Source organism: Manis pentadactyla, chromosome 1, assembly GCF_030020395.1.
Source record: "Manis pentadactyla isolate mManPen7 chromosome 1, mManPen7.hap1, whole genome shotgun sequence".
Lineage (NCBI taxonomy): Eukaryota > Metazoa > Chordata > Mammalia > Pholidota > Manidae > Manis > Manis pentadactyla.
In genome coordinates this window covers 168,949,125-168,962,539 of record NC_080019.1, presented here as the reverse complement: position 1 = coordinate 168,962,539, position 13,415 = coordinate 168,949,125, and the positions used below count along the sequence as shown (strand labels likewise).

At 36.5% G+C, this 13,415-nt stretch overlaps 1 protein-coding gene across 3 annotated transcripts in view; it reads right to left on the bottom strand.

Annotated features, from left to right (window-relative positions):
- Positions 1-6,721, bottom strand: part of GTPBP8 (GTP binding protein 8 (putative)) — a 44,849-nt gene extending 38,128 nt beyond the window's left edge. Inside the window, exons 1-5 of one of the 3 annotated variants that reach the window (XM_036929563.2) lie at positions 6,348-6,721; positions 4,839-4,937; positions 3,065-3,195; positions 1,970-2,069; positions 3-121 (exon numbers count right to left, since the gene is read on the bottom strand). In XM_036929563.2, the coding sequence (XP_036785458.1) occupies positions 3-121; positions 1,970-2,069; positions 3,065-3,195; positions 4,839-4,937; positions 6,348-6,683 (785 nt within the window). In that variant the 5' untranslated portion in view covers positions 6,684-6,721. The remainder of the gene's footprint in view (positions 1-2; positions 122-1,969; positions 2,070-3,064; positions 3,196-4,838; positions 4,938-6,347) is intronic. The other 2 variants (XM_057502626.1, XM_036929564.2) reach the window with 2 other exon arrangements.
- Between the last annotated feature and the right edge of the window lie 6,694 nt (positions 6,722-13,415).

Sequence of the window (13,415 nt, the reverse complement as noted above, 5' to 3'; positions counted from 1 at the left end):
ACCTTACAGGAAACAACTGAGGAAAACATCCTTGGGTTTTAGTGTCAACAAATTTCTGGATCTGAAGCACCTGTTTCAAAAGATGTCCCTTGGAAGATCTGTCAATTTTTGTTAATACCATCTGTAAGAAAATAAATACTTAAGCATTATAAATATATTTACACATTTTAGCTACAAAGGTTCAAAAACAACTAGGTGACCCATGCAAATTTCTTCATCTCTCAAATTTCTCATCTATAAAATAAAAGCAATATACCCTGAAGGAGTTACTGTGAAGATTAAATGAGTTATTGTTCACAATGTATAAAGCATATAATAAGTGTGTGCTGTTTCATGGTGCTCTAATGATAACAGGGCCACAATATCTTGGATTTGAGATAGATGAAAAGGACCCTGGAGCTCTATTTGCAATTGCCATTTAAGCCAAATGTTCCATATGACTATTGCATATCTTCTGGTCTAAGTTGTATGAATTAGTATTATCAAGCTGATCCATATTGTCAAAACTTGTAATCATGTTTGATCTACAAAATGGTTCTACCTTATATGTAACAACCTGAAGGAAAAATTATAAATCAAGCTATTTGATATAGGCTGTATCCACTATAGTTATATTCCAAGTTACATACAGTTATATTCCAAGCAAGCCTAGAATTTACTAGGCTTACTAGTAAAGAATTACTTTGAATAATTTATTTATTCAAAGACAATGATAAACTAGAAAAAGTTCAAGTCAGGGATAGGTACAAAATCAATTAAAAAATAAAACTTTGATCTGTCAGGTATTCCTGGGGGATGTCTATAAAATTAAATTCCTGACTAATCATTTATGCTTTTGTTATCAAAAATGTTAATGGCAAAAGGAGAAGCACAAAGTGTGTGGTTTCCAGTGACATGTGAATCCCTTCAAATGGGAGTCTTTCCTTATAAAGCAAATATGCTGACATTTAAAGAGACATAATTCCTCTATCACAACCTCTTTTTCAAAGAAAAAATTGTATTTCTTTAAAGTTTAAACTGTGCAAAATATATGATTTCACGAACTGGTACCTGTGATACCAAATCAAAAATTACCCCTTAATAAAACCAGTTTGGCACTACTTGGGCATTTTTTACTATGTAGACTATGTTTAGCAATCCTTTGGCTCCTCATAACTAACTGAAAGGTTATCTCTAATGCCTCACAGGGCTTTTGCAAACCCTAGGAATTCCATGACACCAAGAACACAAAAAAGTTGCTGACTAGTAACATGGTTTGATTTGCATTAAACTTACATTTTAGTGGTGTTCTGATATTTTTTGAAACCAAATTATAGTCGATGAGTTGTTCACTTGCCCTTAGAAAGTAACTATTTTATCTGGAAAACTCACAAAGCAAAATAAATGTGGACACCAACGTACTAATCTGTATTCTATTCTAGGACAAATTAACAGAAAGAATACTGGTAAGATATTCCTGGAAGAAATTCTGTTTGCTTTAGGAATATAAAAATCCTGTTTGTGTGGGCTGAAGCCTGCTATGTCAGTATAATGGCTCTTAAATTCCAAATTAGTTTAGCAAATTTTTCAGTTGCCATTTTATTTACATTCTGACAAGTACTATCTGTCAAGCTGCATTTCAAGAGCTACTAATGTGTTGTAGACCAATACATTGCCATTAACAAAAACAACATGAAAAAGAAAAGCATTTAGGAACACTAAAGGAACAGCTTCAAAAAACTTTGATTATAATTTTGAAAACTTAAAGCTCAGAGAAGGAAAAGAGAATGAAAGTACTACAGAACTTATTTTAATATTAATGGCTGATAATTGACAAGATAATTCAAAAGCTACTCCTTTATATCTTGAGGAGGCAAGACCTGCTCACTCACTAAGACGCACATGCGCGCGCGCACACGCGCCTCCCCGCACCACCCCACCCCGCCCCCGGTATTTCTAACTGCAGCCATGATTTAAGAGAAATACTTACCACATAAGGTAATGCAAATTCTTCACACATTTCTATAGCAATATTGTCTGTTTTTTGAATTCCAACAACACTATCCACTAATAAAAATGTTCTCATCAAACTACAAGAAAGCAGAAATGAAGATGAATGGCAATATAAAATACACTCATTCATTTCTCCCCTCAACCCTCACTATACTAAGAAAATCTTCCTTTAAATAATTCTCAATCCAGAATTTTAAAATGTCTTTCAGCAAAAGGAATTCTCAATTCACCAGGAAGTCCAACCTACAGTATAACAGGTCTCAATGCTCTTTACTTTCAATAACTAAATTCACTAAAAATTATATTCTATTCATGTACTGAATATAAGACACTGCCTGGGACTGGATACAAATATGAGTAAGCCCCTTCCTCAACTTTAGAGTTGAGCAGAGCTTCGACTCTGGTGGGAGAGATAGGAGAACCAATCAACTACAAGTTATCATAAAAATGTCTACATTTTCAAAAATTACTTTAGGACTAAAAGATAAATCAATTTTATATTTTCTTGTGTGAATATTTCATTTTGGTTTCTATGTAAAGCCACAACAAGATACTTGTAAACACTTTTTACACTTCAAAAGTTTACTATTAATTTTTCTATACATCGTGCAATGCTTAAGAACATAGACCTGCCACTCAAGTACCTATAAAAGACAAAAAAGGTAACATTTACAGAGGATGTGATGTCAGAAGTATTTTAGGAATTTCTGAAGTTTATTGAAATCTGGTAAATACCATATTAACTGACATATATCCTAGCAAATTTTCATTTTCAAAATTAGTCAGCTAAGGCTTTGGTATGGAAAACTAATAAACTCTGCTTATGTACTACTTATAGTCTCAATTTAGGAAAATACTTGAATTTAAAGCTAACCCACAGGAAAAAACTAGGCAAACAGTACATACCTTGGTTCTAAACATTGTGTTGTAGAATATTATGAGAATAAAACAGACTTTCTAAAATAAGTCATTTGATAAAATTGAATTATTCATCATGTATAGAATGCTTTATTGATGAAAACACACTTTTGGAATAAACATGTTAACTACTGTAAGAAAATTTTTTCCTTACTTCCTTCGTTCTTTTAAATAGGTCTCTACCATGTCAACAAAATCTTCAGGTGCTCTATAGCCATAGCCTGGCATGTCCACCAATGTAAAGTATTTTCCAACTTTGAAAAAATTCATTTTCTTTGTATGCCCCTGATAAAGTAAATGGAAAAAACTTTCTTAAAATTGCCCTTTATATATTTCATGGCTCAAAATATTTTCTATTCAATTAACAAATACTTACTAAAAGCCTAAGTACTTGGCATATAATCCTAGTTATGATGATGATGATACAAGAAAAGACAGAAAGGAAGTGGCTAGAGATAAGCTCAGATACTACTGCTTCCTTGCATTAAAAAAAAAAATCTATATGATTTAAGAACTTTAGATTCTGTATTAGAAATATGTAGGCAGAATATTTTGGAGTTTTTACTGTTTCATTAGCTCTCTCAGTGAAAAAACCACGCTGCATTAGTCAATACTCTCTGATGAATAATATAGCTCTTTTTTAAAGAAAAATAAATTTTGGCACAAATAAATTAAATGTTTACTCACAGTCATATAGGTTTTCATAAAACCTAGATGCAAAGACTGATAGTTTATTACACCTACACAACTGCTTCCCTAAAATCAAGATTTTTGCAGGTTTCAAAAGATAGGGTTTAGTGCTTCCATTAAATCACTTTTCAAAAGGCATGCACAACACTATAAAATAATCTGTGCAACTAAAATTGATATAAAGATAATAAAAAAGTGGTTTCTCCATGGTTTTGTGTCCACAGACATTCATAAATCAGAAAAGGAAAGATTAATATAAACAATTTAAAAACTCAATTGTTTGGAACGTAGAAAAAAGTAATTCAAAGGAAAGATTTTATAAATGGTGCTTAGGTTACCAATCAGGTTATATGTCTACCTATAGGCAAGTGATTTTAGTTTTAGAGTTACATGTTAAGAGTTTTAAGAATACATTTATTTCATTATCCTCTCACAGTAGGAAAGGAACCACCCTACCTAGAAGTGAGAGTTTAGCTTGGTTATGGTGAGGTAGGGCTGGGGTAAAGACAGAAGGATTAACAAATGACAACAATCAAATATACTGATGGAGTCAGGGAATCATCTCTGTGAAGAGGAGGGAAGCAAGAGAAGACTAGTGAAGCCTCATGGAAGTGTTCCAACACAAAGAAAGGGGGGCAGTGAGCACTGGGTGGGTGGAAACATTTTGCTATGGACAGGTAATGTGAGGGGATTTGGGGGTGAACTTTGAAAAGAGGGCATCTTAGAAATTGGTAGAGTCTATGTCATTGAGAAGGAAGCAGAGAAAGAAGAAAACGACAGAAAGCTCCAATGGCATTTAGGCCTGAGATGATAAGCACATAAATTTGGCCCTGGGTAAACTGGGGGCCTTCTGATTGGTGTATATATATGTTAGCAAGATAAAAAAGATTATAGGAGGAAAGAAAAAACTTTAAAGTTATTTCCTCTAAAGTCGGTGTAGAACTAGATGATCATTATAGAACCAAATATAGAATGACAATAGAACACTATTTGTCAGCTCTTGGAAAAGATCTGCACAAACGTAGATTTCCCCAAGACTACTAAAATAAATCCAGACACACTTCCTTTTCTTCAGAGAAATACACAGACATTAAAGAAATGTCTTTTAAATACTTGTTTGAAAGACATCACTTTTCTAGGAACTTAGTAATTATGACTTCTTGAACTGCCTGACATTTTATTAGTCCTCTTGGTCAATTCAGACATAATTCAAAAAAATACTTTACATTTCAACATACCGGTTTTTTGGAGACTCTGACTTCAACCTCGGGGGCCAGCGAAAATAAAGCTTTTATTAAAGAGGATTTTCCAACATTGCTTCTACCTATAAAACACACCTTACAGAAGGAAAAGAAGATAATTGAGTACTAGTTTATATAATATTTATGTTGTATTAGCTGCAAATATCTGTAAAACTGTTCAGTCTTGCTTAGCCATGTGAAATTTGCTTAGCCTCAAATAACATACAGCTACTACCTACTGAATAATTTCAATGTGCCAGGTACTGTTCAAAGCACTTAATATATATTTTCCTATTTACTTTTTACAACATTCCCATGAGGTAGGTAATAGTAATATTCCCATTTTACAGATAGTAAAACTAGAGAGAGAGGCTAAAAACTGCCCCCAAAATTATTCAGCTAGAAAGTGAAGGAGTTGGAATTTGAACTCAAGATATCTGTATCTAGAACCTGTGCTTTTATTTACACTATGCTACTCAAGAATATCTGCAACATTCATTAAGCATTCTATATTTACAAAGCTTTTTGAACTTAAAAACTAGATGCATTTCAACAAAATTGACTTTAAAGAACAACTACATGTTTAGAGCCACATATCCCCACAAACTCCCAGGGTATGCTTGGAACACAACTGTTAACTAAAAGAGGAATGAAATGTTCCCAATACTAACCATTAATATACATGGCTCACTCCCGTTTTTTAATGTAGTATTGAAAAGGAAGAGGGTACAGTAACAACCTGTGGTTAAAAGTGGTACCACCCTCTAGGAGGTGTTTTGCAAAACTGCAAGGGCATTTTTGCTATCAATATGACTGGATGGCATTTAGAGGGCAGGGGCCAGGGATGCTATATATTTTGCAAGACTGGAGTCAGGTGAAACCTGCATAAATTTCAAATGTTATGCCATTTATAAATGATAATTCATAAATAATAAAACTGAACTTTTAAAAACAAATTACACAAAAGTCCAGCAATTTAGAAGTGTAAGTAGAAAAGCAATGCTATCTCAAAATTAGTAAATGATTTATATACTGAGTTCTGACTACTTAAATTATTACAGCAGTTCTCAACATACTAGAATAAAAGTTTCTACTGCAATGGTGCAGAGAATATATAAGATCCGTGCCCTTTTTTAGCAAACTTAGAACAAACTCTATGACATGCATAAAATATACCCATGAAATTTGACTGAAGTTTTTAAAAAATCTGTATTGTTGCCATCTATATATAATAATTAGTTTTGCACTTGGTAGTAAATTTAGATTGGGAGAAAATTTACATATTGAAAAGATCGCTTCATTGTAAAACGATTATACTTTTCAGGTTCTTCACTTTGTCTAATTTGGGCATGCTTTCCATACTTCATTTAAACAGGCAAAAGATGATAATAATCATATATGCGTCCACACACAACTCGAAAATTTGTCTTGTTCGATGACAAGAAAAAGGTGATAACAAGATCCCTGCCGAGGCCTCCACGACTCGCTGGCAGCTGGGGCTCGCACCTCGGGTCTGGGGAGGTCCGGGGCGTGGTCGAGACGCACGGCGGAGCTGAGGTACTCGATGCGGTTCTGAGCAGTGGCCGTGAAGATGCTCTCCGCCTTCCCGATGTCCTCCAGGCCCGGGTCGAAGATCTTCAGGTGAAGGTTGGGCCTAGAGTCCGCGACAAGCTGCCGCTCGAGCTCCTGCAGCGGGAACAAGAGTTTCGTCAGCTGCCTCCGTGGCAGCCGTAGAACCTCCGCGAAAGCCTGCGATGTGCTGTAGGCTCGGCACGCGCGCCACAGCGCCGCCGGCACATCGGGAAGCCTGCCGACAGCGAGCCGCCGCGCGGCTGCTCCCATTTCCCTCCCAGAACCCCCTTCGCGGACTAATTCCCACGGGCTGGCTGCGCGTGCGTGACCCGCTCTCGCTATGCCTGCTGGGAATTGTAGTCTTCTGGCCTCATTCGTTATCCCGAAGCTCTTCACGTTCAGTGAGCCGGAGGGAGACTTTACCCCTTGACAGGGAAAAACCCACTGGGTGCTTTTCACACTTTGGCACTGATGACTGTGCGTTTGACTTGTATGTCGTTGTGGGGAGGCTGTTTAACGGCTTCTAAAGGTGAAAAAACATACCTGGCTGAGTTTCAAACGAAGGAGAAAAGGTGTGAAGCTATGGTGGATCCCAGGCCCTAATTACTATTCGTAGTTTCTGGTTGTCTCACGGATCCTTGACGTTGACGGACACATTACTAGGAAAAACACTTCCAACGACGAAACACTGGTGAGAAATACTGAATCAGTACCTGATTTTCAGGGGAGGGACACTTCATATTTCAGCCGCCTTTATAGCTTCAGTAAATACCATTAAATTTTAGAGATTTCTCACAGAATGAAAGCAAAAGCATTTTTGTTTCATGGAAGTTACATAAGGACATATTACTTCAAAAGTTTCTTCTCAAAGCCATTCAAACGGGTCAGTGCTAGAATGGGAGTTACAAGTATCATGAGAATATGAATAACTGAAAGATGTTCCTACTTAAAAAAGGATAGGTCTTCAAAAACAGCAGCAAATAGCACAGCAACCTTAACTCATGGCTTCTTAAGTGATTCCCCAGGTTGTTCAGTGACTGATCAGGGCAATTCTTGAATGAATGTCATAGAGAAATTAACATACAGTACCAAGGACTTTGATGATAACCTGGCCCGGCAGGCTAAGCAGGCCAAAATATTTTCTTCCTTTACTGTAACACTTGGACTCCCGGGAGTTAAGAGTCTCCCTTCTACTCAGGATATTTCCTCATTCACTGGATATACATAATCTTTGGTAAAGTCAGTAATCCAGTTACATTGTGAAAATCAACAGAATTCAGGACGTGTTTGTTGTCCTCCTCCTGAGAAAAAGTGCTTTATGTTTGACAGTTTAGAAGGTAGTTCACCCCAAAGTTTACAAGGTTTTACTATTTGTTATGACTTGGGAAGGTATTGCACCCTTTATGCACAAATCTTAGAATCAGCTTTTATTGCTAAAATCTGTCTGACCTAAATGTCTTAGTTATACTCAGTCATGTTCATCTGATGAGAATGGGAGGAAATTAGGTAGAACAGTGATGGGATCTTAATATTTGGACAGGATCATCTCATTGTTCCTTCAGTGATGTCTGTGTCTGTAATGAATAGCCATGAGGTTCTGAGTGATCTCAATTTATATCCTAGTTCTATAGGTGTCAAGTTTTGTGAATCTAAGACATGAAGAAGGCAAACATTGTAGGCCTAGGTAGGTAGGCAGAACACAACATGCACATAGATTAACTCTCATCTTAAGTTAGAAGTGGTTTGCATGCTCTGAACAGAAAGAAGGACAGATATAGGAAAACTTACTTTTAGATGCAGAGAGGTAATGAGTTATGTCTCAGGGTCCAAATTAACAAGACCTTTTCCTACCACACTTCTTGCCAAGTTTTAACACCAGTAATTAACATTTATTGAGTGTTTGCAATGCCAGGAATTGATCTGGGTGTTGGGAATAAAATATGAGAAAAATGTGGTCCCAATCCAATTAGGACCTCAAACTTTTGTACTAGGAAGAAAACACTGGGGAAAAGGAAGAAGGAAGAGGCATTATATAAATGAGAGTAACGTGGGAGAACTTAACATGTGTAACTTAAATTGCTTGAATTATAATTAATGCTTTAACTTCAAAATGCATTTAATTAATTTTTCCCAAGTTTTCTGTGAAACAGCTCATTAAAAAAATTTACATTAGATATCACCTAACAGGTTGACACAAATTTATGGCACACACATGCATCATGATATATGACTTGTCCACCTCATTTTATAATTAGATTATAAATTGTTATTCTTGAAATGTAATATGTTACTATCATTCAAGAAGCAACAGAGACATATTTCTTATGATCCTCTTCTTTGGGAGTTCATCAAATCCTTTAGTTCCACTTTATAATTCATAATTCATTAATGTACCTTTAGAGGCTATCTCTAACTTCAGAGAGGTTTTCTTCTTTCAGCAAGGTTTTCAGAGAAGCTTTTGGAGCCTTCTTTTAAGGTTGTGCCTGGTGTAATAACAGATTCCTCCAAAGAGATGTGGTGATTAAATACCAGATAGGGCTTCTGTGTAGGAGGTGAGTTCTTAGAATGATTTGGAGGAGGAAGAGTATAGAGCTTCACTTTCTTCAAGGTTATTTTTCTCAATAGAGAGAAAAACAGTTGTTTTATGTAGTCAATTTTTCTCATTCACAATTGTGTATCTGAACTCTTTGCTATACTAATGCTGTTAAAATACTTTAGAACACTCTTCGACTTGTGTTTTTATATAGTTAGGGGTGTTTTTTTTTTTTTCGGTTGGAAAAACATGGATTTTGCTGTTCCCACTGATAACTTCACTAACATTTTAATTCTTATTACCTATTAGGAAAGATTATTTTGATGGGCAGGTTTACTTTGTAGTATGCCTGTAATTTATATCTTCAGTGCCTTATTTACTGGGTGCTTTCTGGCTCCTAGAATAGATTAGATGGCATTTCAGAGGCAGAGATGTTGAGATACATTCAGTAGCTATAATCTACTCATGGGACCCCCAAAACCACTCCCCAAATGTGGCGATTCACTGGGAAGGCTCACAGGACTCAGGATATGGTGGTGCTCATGGCTGTGATTTATCACAGTGAAAAGATACAGAGAAGAACTGGTAAAGGAGAAGGCATTTGAGGGGAAGTCTGGAGAAAACCAGACACAAGCTTCTACGAGTCCTCTCCCAGTGGACGGGGGATTGCATAGGATGCACTTAATTCTGCCAGCAATGAGCTATAACACAGGTGGAATGTCTACTAGGAACACTTGCCTGAGCCTAGGACTCCAGCATTTTTATCTCAGGCTGATCATATAGGCACACAGCACTGTGTGTGACTATAGTCACTGAAAATTCCAGATTCCCAGAAGGAAAGCAGGCGTTCAGCATAAAAAGCATTGTACAAACAGTATAGGAACAGTGCATCACTGTTATCTTTAGGGAAAGTTTTCTAGTCAAGGTCCCAGATACCAGCCAAGGGCCTATCTTAAAAGCAAGCCTTTCTAAAGATAGCAGTCAGAGGACTGCTATGTCATCTTTCCTGCACATAGATCAAAAGGTAAAAAATTTTTAGGTGAGAAGTTTTTCATCCATACATATTATGAGATCATATGCTTGTAGGAAAATTATATTCCAGGTTGTGCTCTAGATACAAGTGATTTCTCTGTAGATTTTTGAAAAAAGTGGGACAAACCTGCTCTAGTGTTAGAATATGGCAGAACTAGAATTCTTCATGTTGAAGATAAGAATCAAAGCTGCTGGGTCCCTACCTCTAATAAAGTACGGGGCCTCTAAGGGGGCAGCGCAGTGAATGTTAGCGATTGAATTGGTAAGACTTGGGAGATCCTAGATTGACTAGGTGAGCCCTGGGCTATTTAGCTGGAGTTGAGGGCAGCTAGGTCCTGGAACATTTTCTCCAACCTCTTTACTCACCCTCCTTCATGGGCTGGACAATAAATTACAAAAATATTTTTTGTGATTACGTTTAGGAAAGAGTAATGTGTGGGGTAGTTACTAGGCAAGTTACCTGATAGGCAGGATCTTGTGCGTGAGGGTACAGGAGCAGTGATGGGGCCCAAAATGTACAGACGGCCTTCATGCTGTGATGTACTCCCTCCACTGCCTGAAGTAGGACAAGCCTAGGCTTTCATTCTCCCTGAGTGTCTATTATTTGCCGACGTGACTAGTTTTACCTTGATCATATGAGCTCACAAACACAGTGTGAATCCAAAAGCCAAACAACAACAAGCAAAATAAATCATTCATAAATAATCAGAGGGAATGGATCTCATGGACACAGAATTTAAAATAAAAATAGTAAATATCCTCAGAGACATAGGGAAAATATGGGAAATATTAAACAGGAAGCTTCAAAGAAGAACCAAGTGGTGATAATAGATATCAGTAAATTATTTTTGAAGTGAAGATCTGGATAAGTGGGTTTGATAATTGAATAGCAGAAAGACTACAGCTGAAGAACAAAATAGTGACCTGGACAACCAAGTTGGAGAATATTCTAAGAAAGCATTAGGAAGGGGTAAATAAGATGAACAATAAAAGTTTAAGAGCCTGGGGATAGAAGAGGAAATGTTAATATCTGTACTACTGGAGTCATTGTAACATACATGGAGGGTAGTTGGTATTTGAAAAAGCAATTACAGAAAATTTCCAGAATGGAAGATGTAAGACCTGTTTGAAAGGGCTCATGCAACAGAACAGATGAGAGAAACTATATACCTAGACATATTAAATTAACACTTTAAAGAAACAAGTCCAAAATGCTAAAACTTTCCAGAGGATAAGTGCAGGTGAACCACCAAGCAATAAAAGCCAGGCTAAATTTCCTGGGTAGCAGCACTGGACACAAGAAAAAAATAAAGAAACATTTTAAAAACTTTAATAAGTATGCAAGTGGACAAAGATAAAAGCAGCCTACTCTTCACATTGTTGCCCTCACTGCTTTCTTCCAGAAATATCTCCCAAGACATTTTAATGATCAGGACATCCTTCCTCTCGATGAAGGTGTCTCCCGATCAGCCACTCTAAATACTGGAGATATCAGACAGAGACTTCTTTATATGTTCAAGGAGACAAATGACAAACAAAGGTTTTGATGGAGAACTAGAAATTAGAAAAATGGTAGCAGATTTGAAAAAAGAATCAAATAGGCATTCTAGAACAGAAGAAAAAATACAGTAACAAAAAACAAAGTGGCAGAACTGAAGTTTGAACCCAGAAGTTTCAACTTTAGGGGCCACAGCCTTTCCAGCTACTCAAAACTAGGATAAAAACTGTGACATTCTTAAACTTCTAAATTTAACTAATTAGAGTTCAATTAGAGTTCAGGGTTGCTTGTGTTCCTACTACCGTTGGTTCTGGGGTTTTCATTTTAAAGCATTTGGGTTTACAGATGAACTTGTGGTAGAAAAGCTCATCCCAGGTTCACTCTCCCCAGGGTTGATGTCACCGACAGGCGTTAAGTCGTAACTGGTTTATACACTCTTAGGACAAATTTGTTAGAAGCAAGGGCACTACTTCTTACAGGTCTGATTGCTTTATCATGCTCAGCCAAGTAAAATGGAAGCACTAAATCAAAAAAGATCTTATCTACTTCCTTTTCTCAGTACAGAGCCTCAACATCTAAACACTTTTAACAGTCTCATAACCTTTTTTCTTTTCCAAAGGTGAGATACTCATAACGGTATTCTATAGAAAATTCCCCTACACACACTTTCAAATCCTATTGAACCACTGCAAAATTATTGGCAGCATAGTAAATTAGTAAGAAGTAAAGCATATAAAAAAGAAAGGTCATTCATAGGAAGATATTCATAGAAATGTAATTTAAATAGATGAAAATGCAGCATAAATTATCTCAAGAAAAATGTCATAATGTAGTTAGGACTTTGGACTTTTAAGATTATTAAATTTGATATATGGAATATCTGAGCTTTTATGGTTCATTAACATAACCAATGCTAAAAGTGACCAAAAATTAACATTTTAATAGAACAGATTAAAGAAAGTTGTGATAAAATAGAGCAGCTTTCAAACATAACGGCTCTTCAGCTTCTGATACCTGTTTCTTTTAGCTGCTGCTCACAAGTTAAATGATATGGTGATTTATTTTTTAAAACCATGCTTTTGAATTCATAACTTAATCCTCTCTAACTTTTTCCTAATCCAATACAGTGGAGATAGGAGAAATGATTGAGTTCAGGGAATATTTAAAGAAAGAACCAAAAAGACTTTCTCATGTTGATGGAGCATGAGAAATGAGGGACTTCTCTAACAGCAGGCAGAAATTTAGACCAACTTTCCCACTGAAGACAAGTAGAATAGCTAGAAATTATTAATAACAAAATAATAGGAATAAATCTTCAGGGAAGTGTCAGGGAATTCACAAGAAAATGACGAATTACCTGGCCCAGATCCAAAAAAGGAAATTCAGATTGGTGAGGTTGGCACCTGGAACTACTTTTTACCCTGGGGATATTTGTTCATCTAGATGAGCTGGCTGAAAGGTTAAGTAGTGCTTTGACAGCTTTGGGGAGGTGGGGAGAAAGCAGAGGAATAAAACCATTTCCCACATAAACTGCAACCTAGTTTTAGAGCACCTGGTGGCCTGGAAAATCTGTCCTTTAAATTGTATTAAGATAATTCCAGACTGCTAATGTTCACAGATTCCTGGCAGAAGTAAATGAAAATCATCTCTGGAGGAAGATAAAATCATACAGAGCCTCAAATTACTCCTACAATTTGGAAAACAAAACACAATACCTGGCACATGAGGAAACCTGACTTTGCAGAAAGAACCAATAGAAAAAATAGGTAAAAGAGAAGCATGGAGCCAAGATGGTGGCATGAGTAGGACAGCGGGAATCTCCTCCCAAAAACATATACATTTTTGAAAATACAACAAATACAACTACCCCTAAAAGAGAGACCAGAAAATACAGGACAACAACCAGGCTACATCTACACCTGCGAGAACCCAGAGCCTC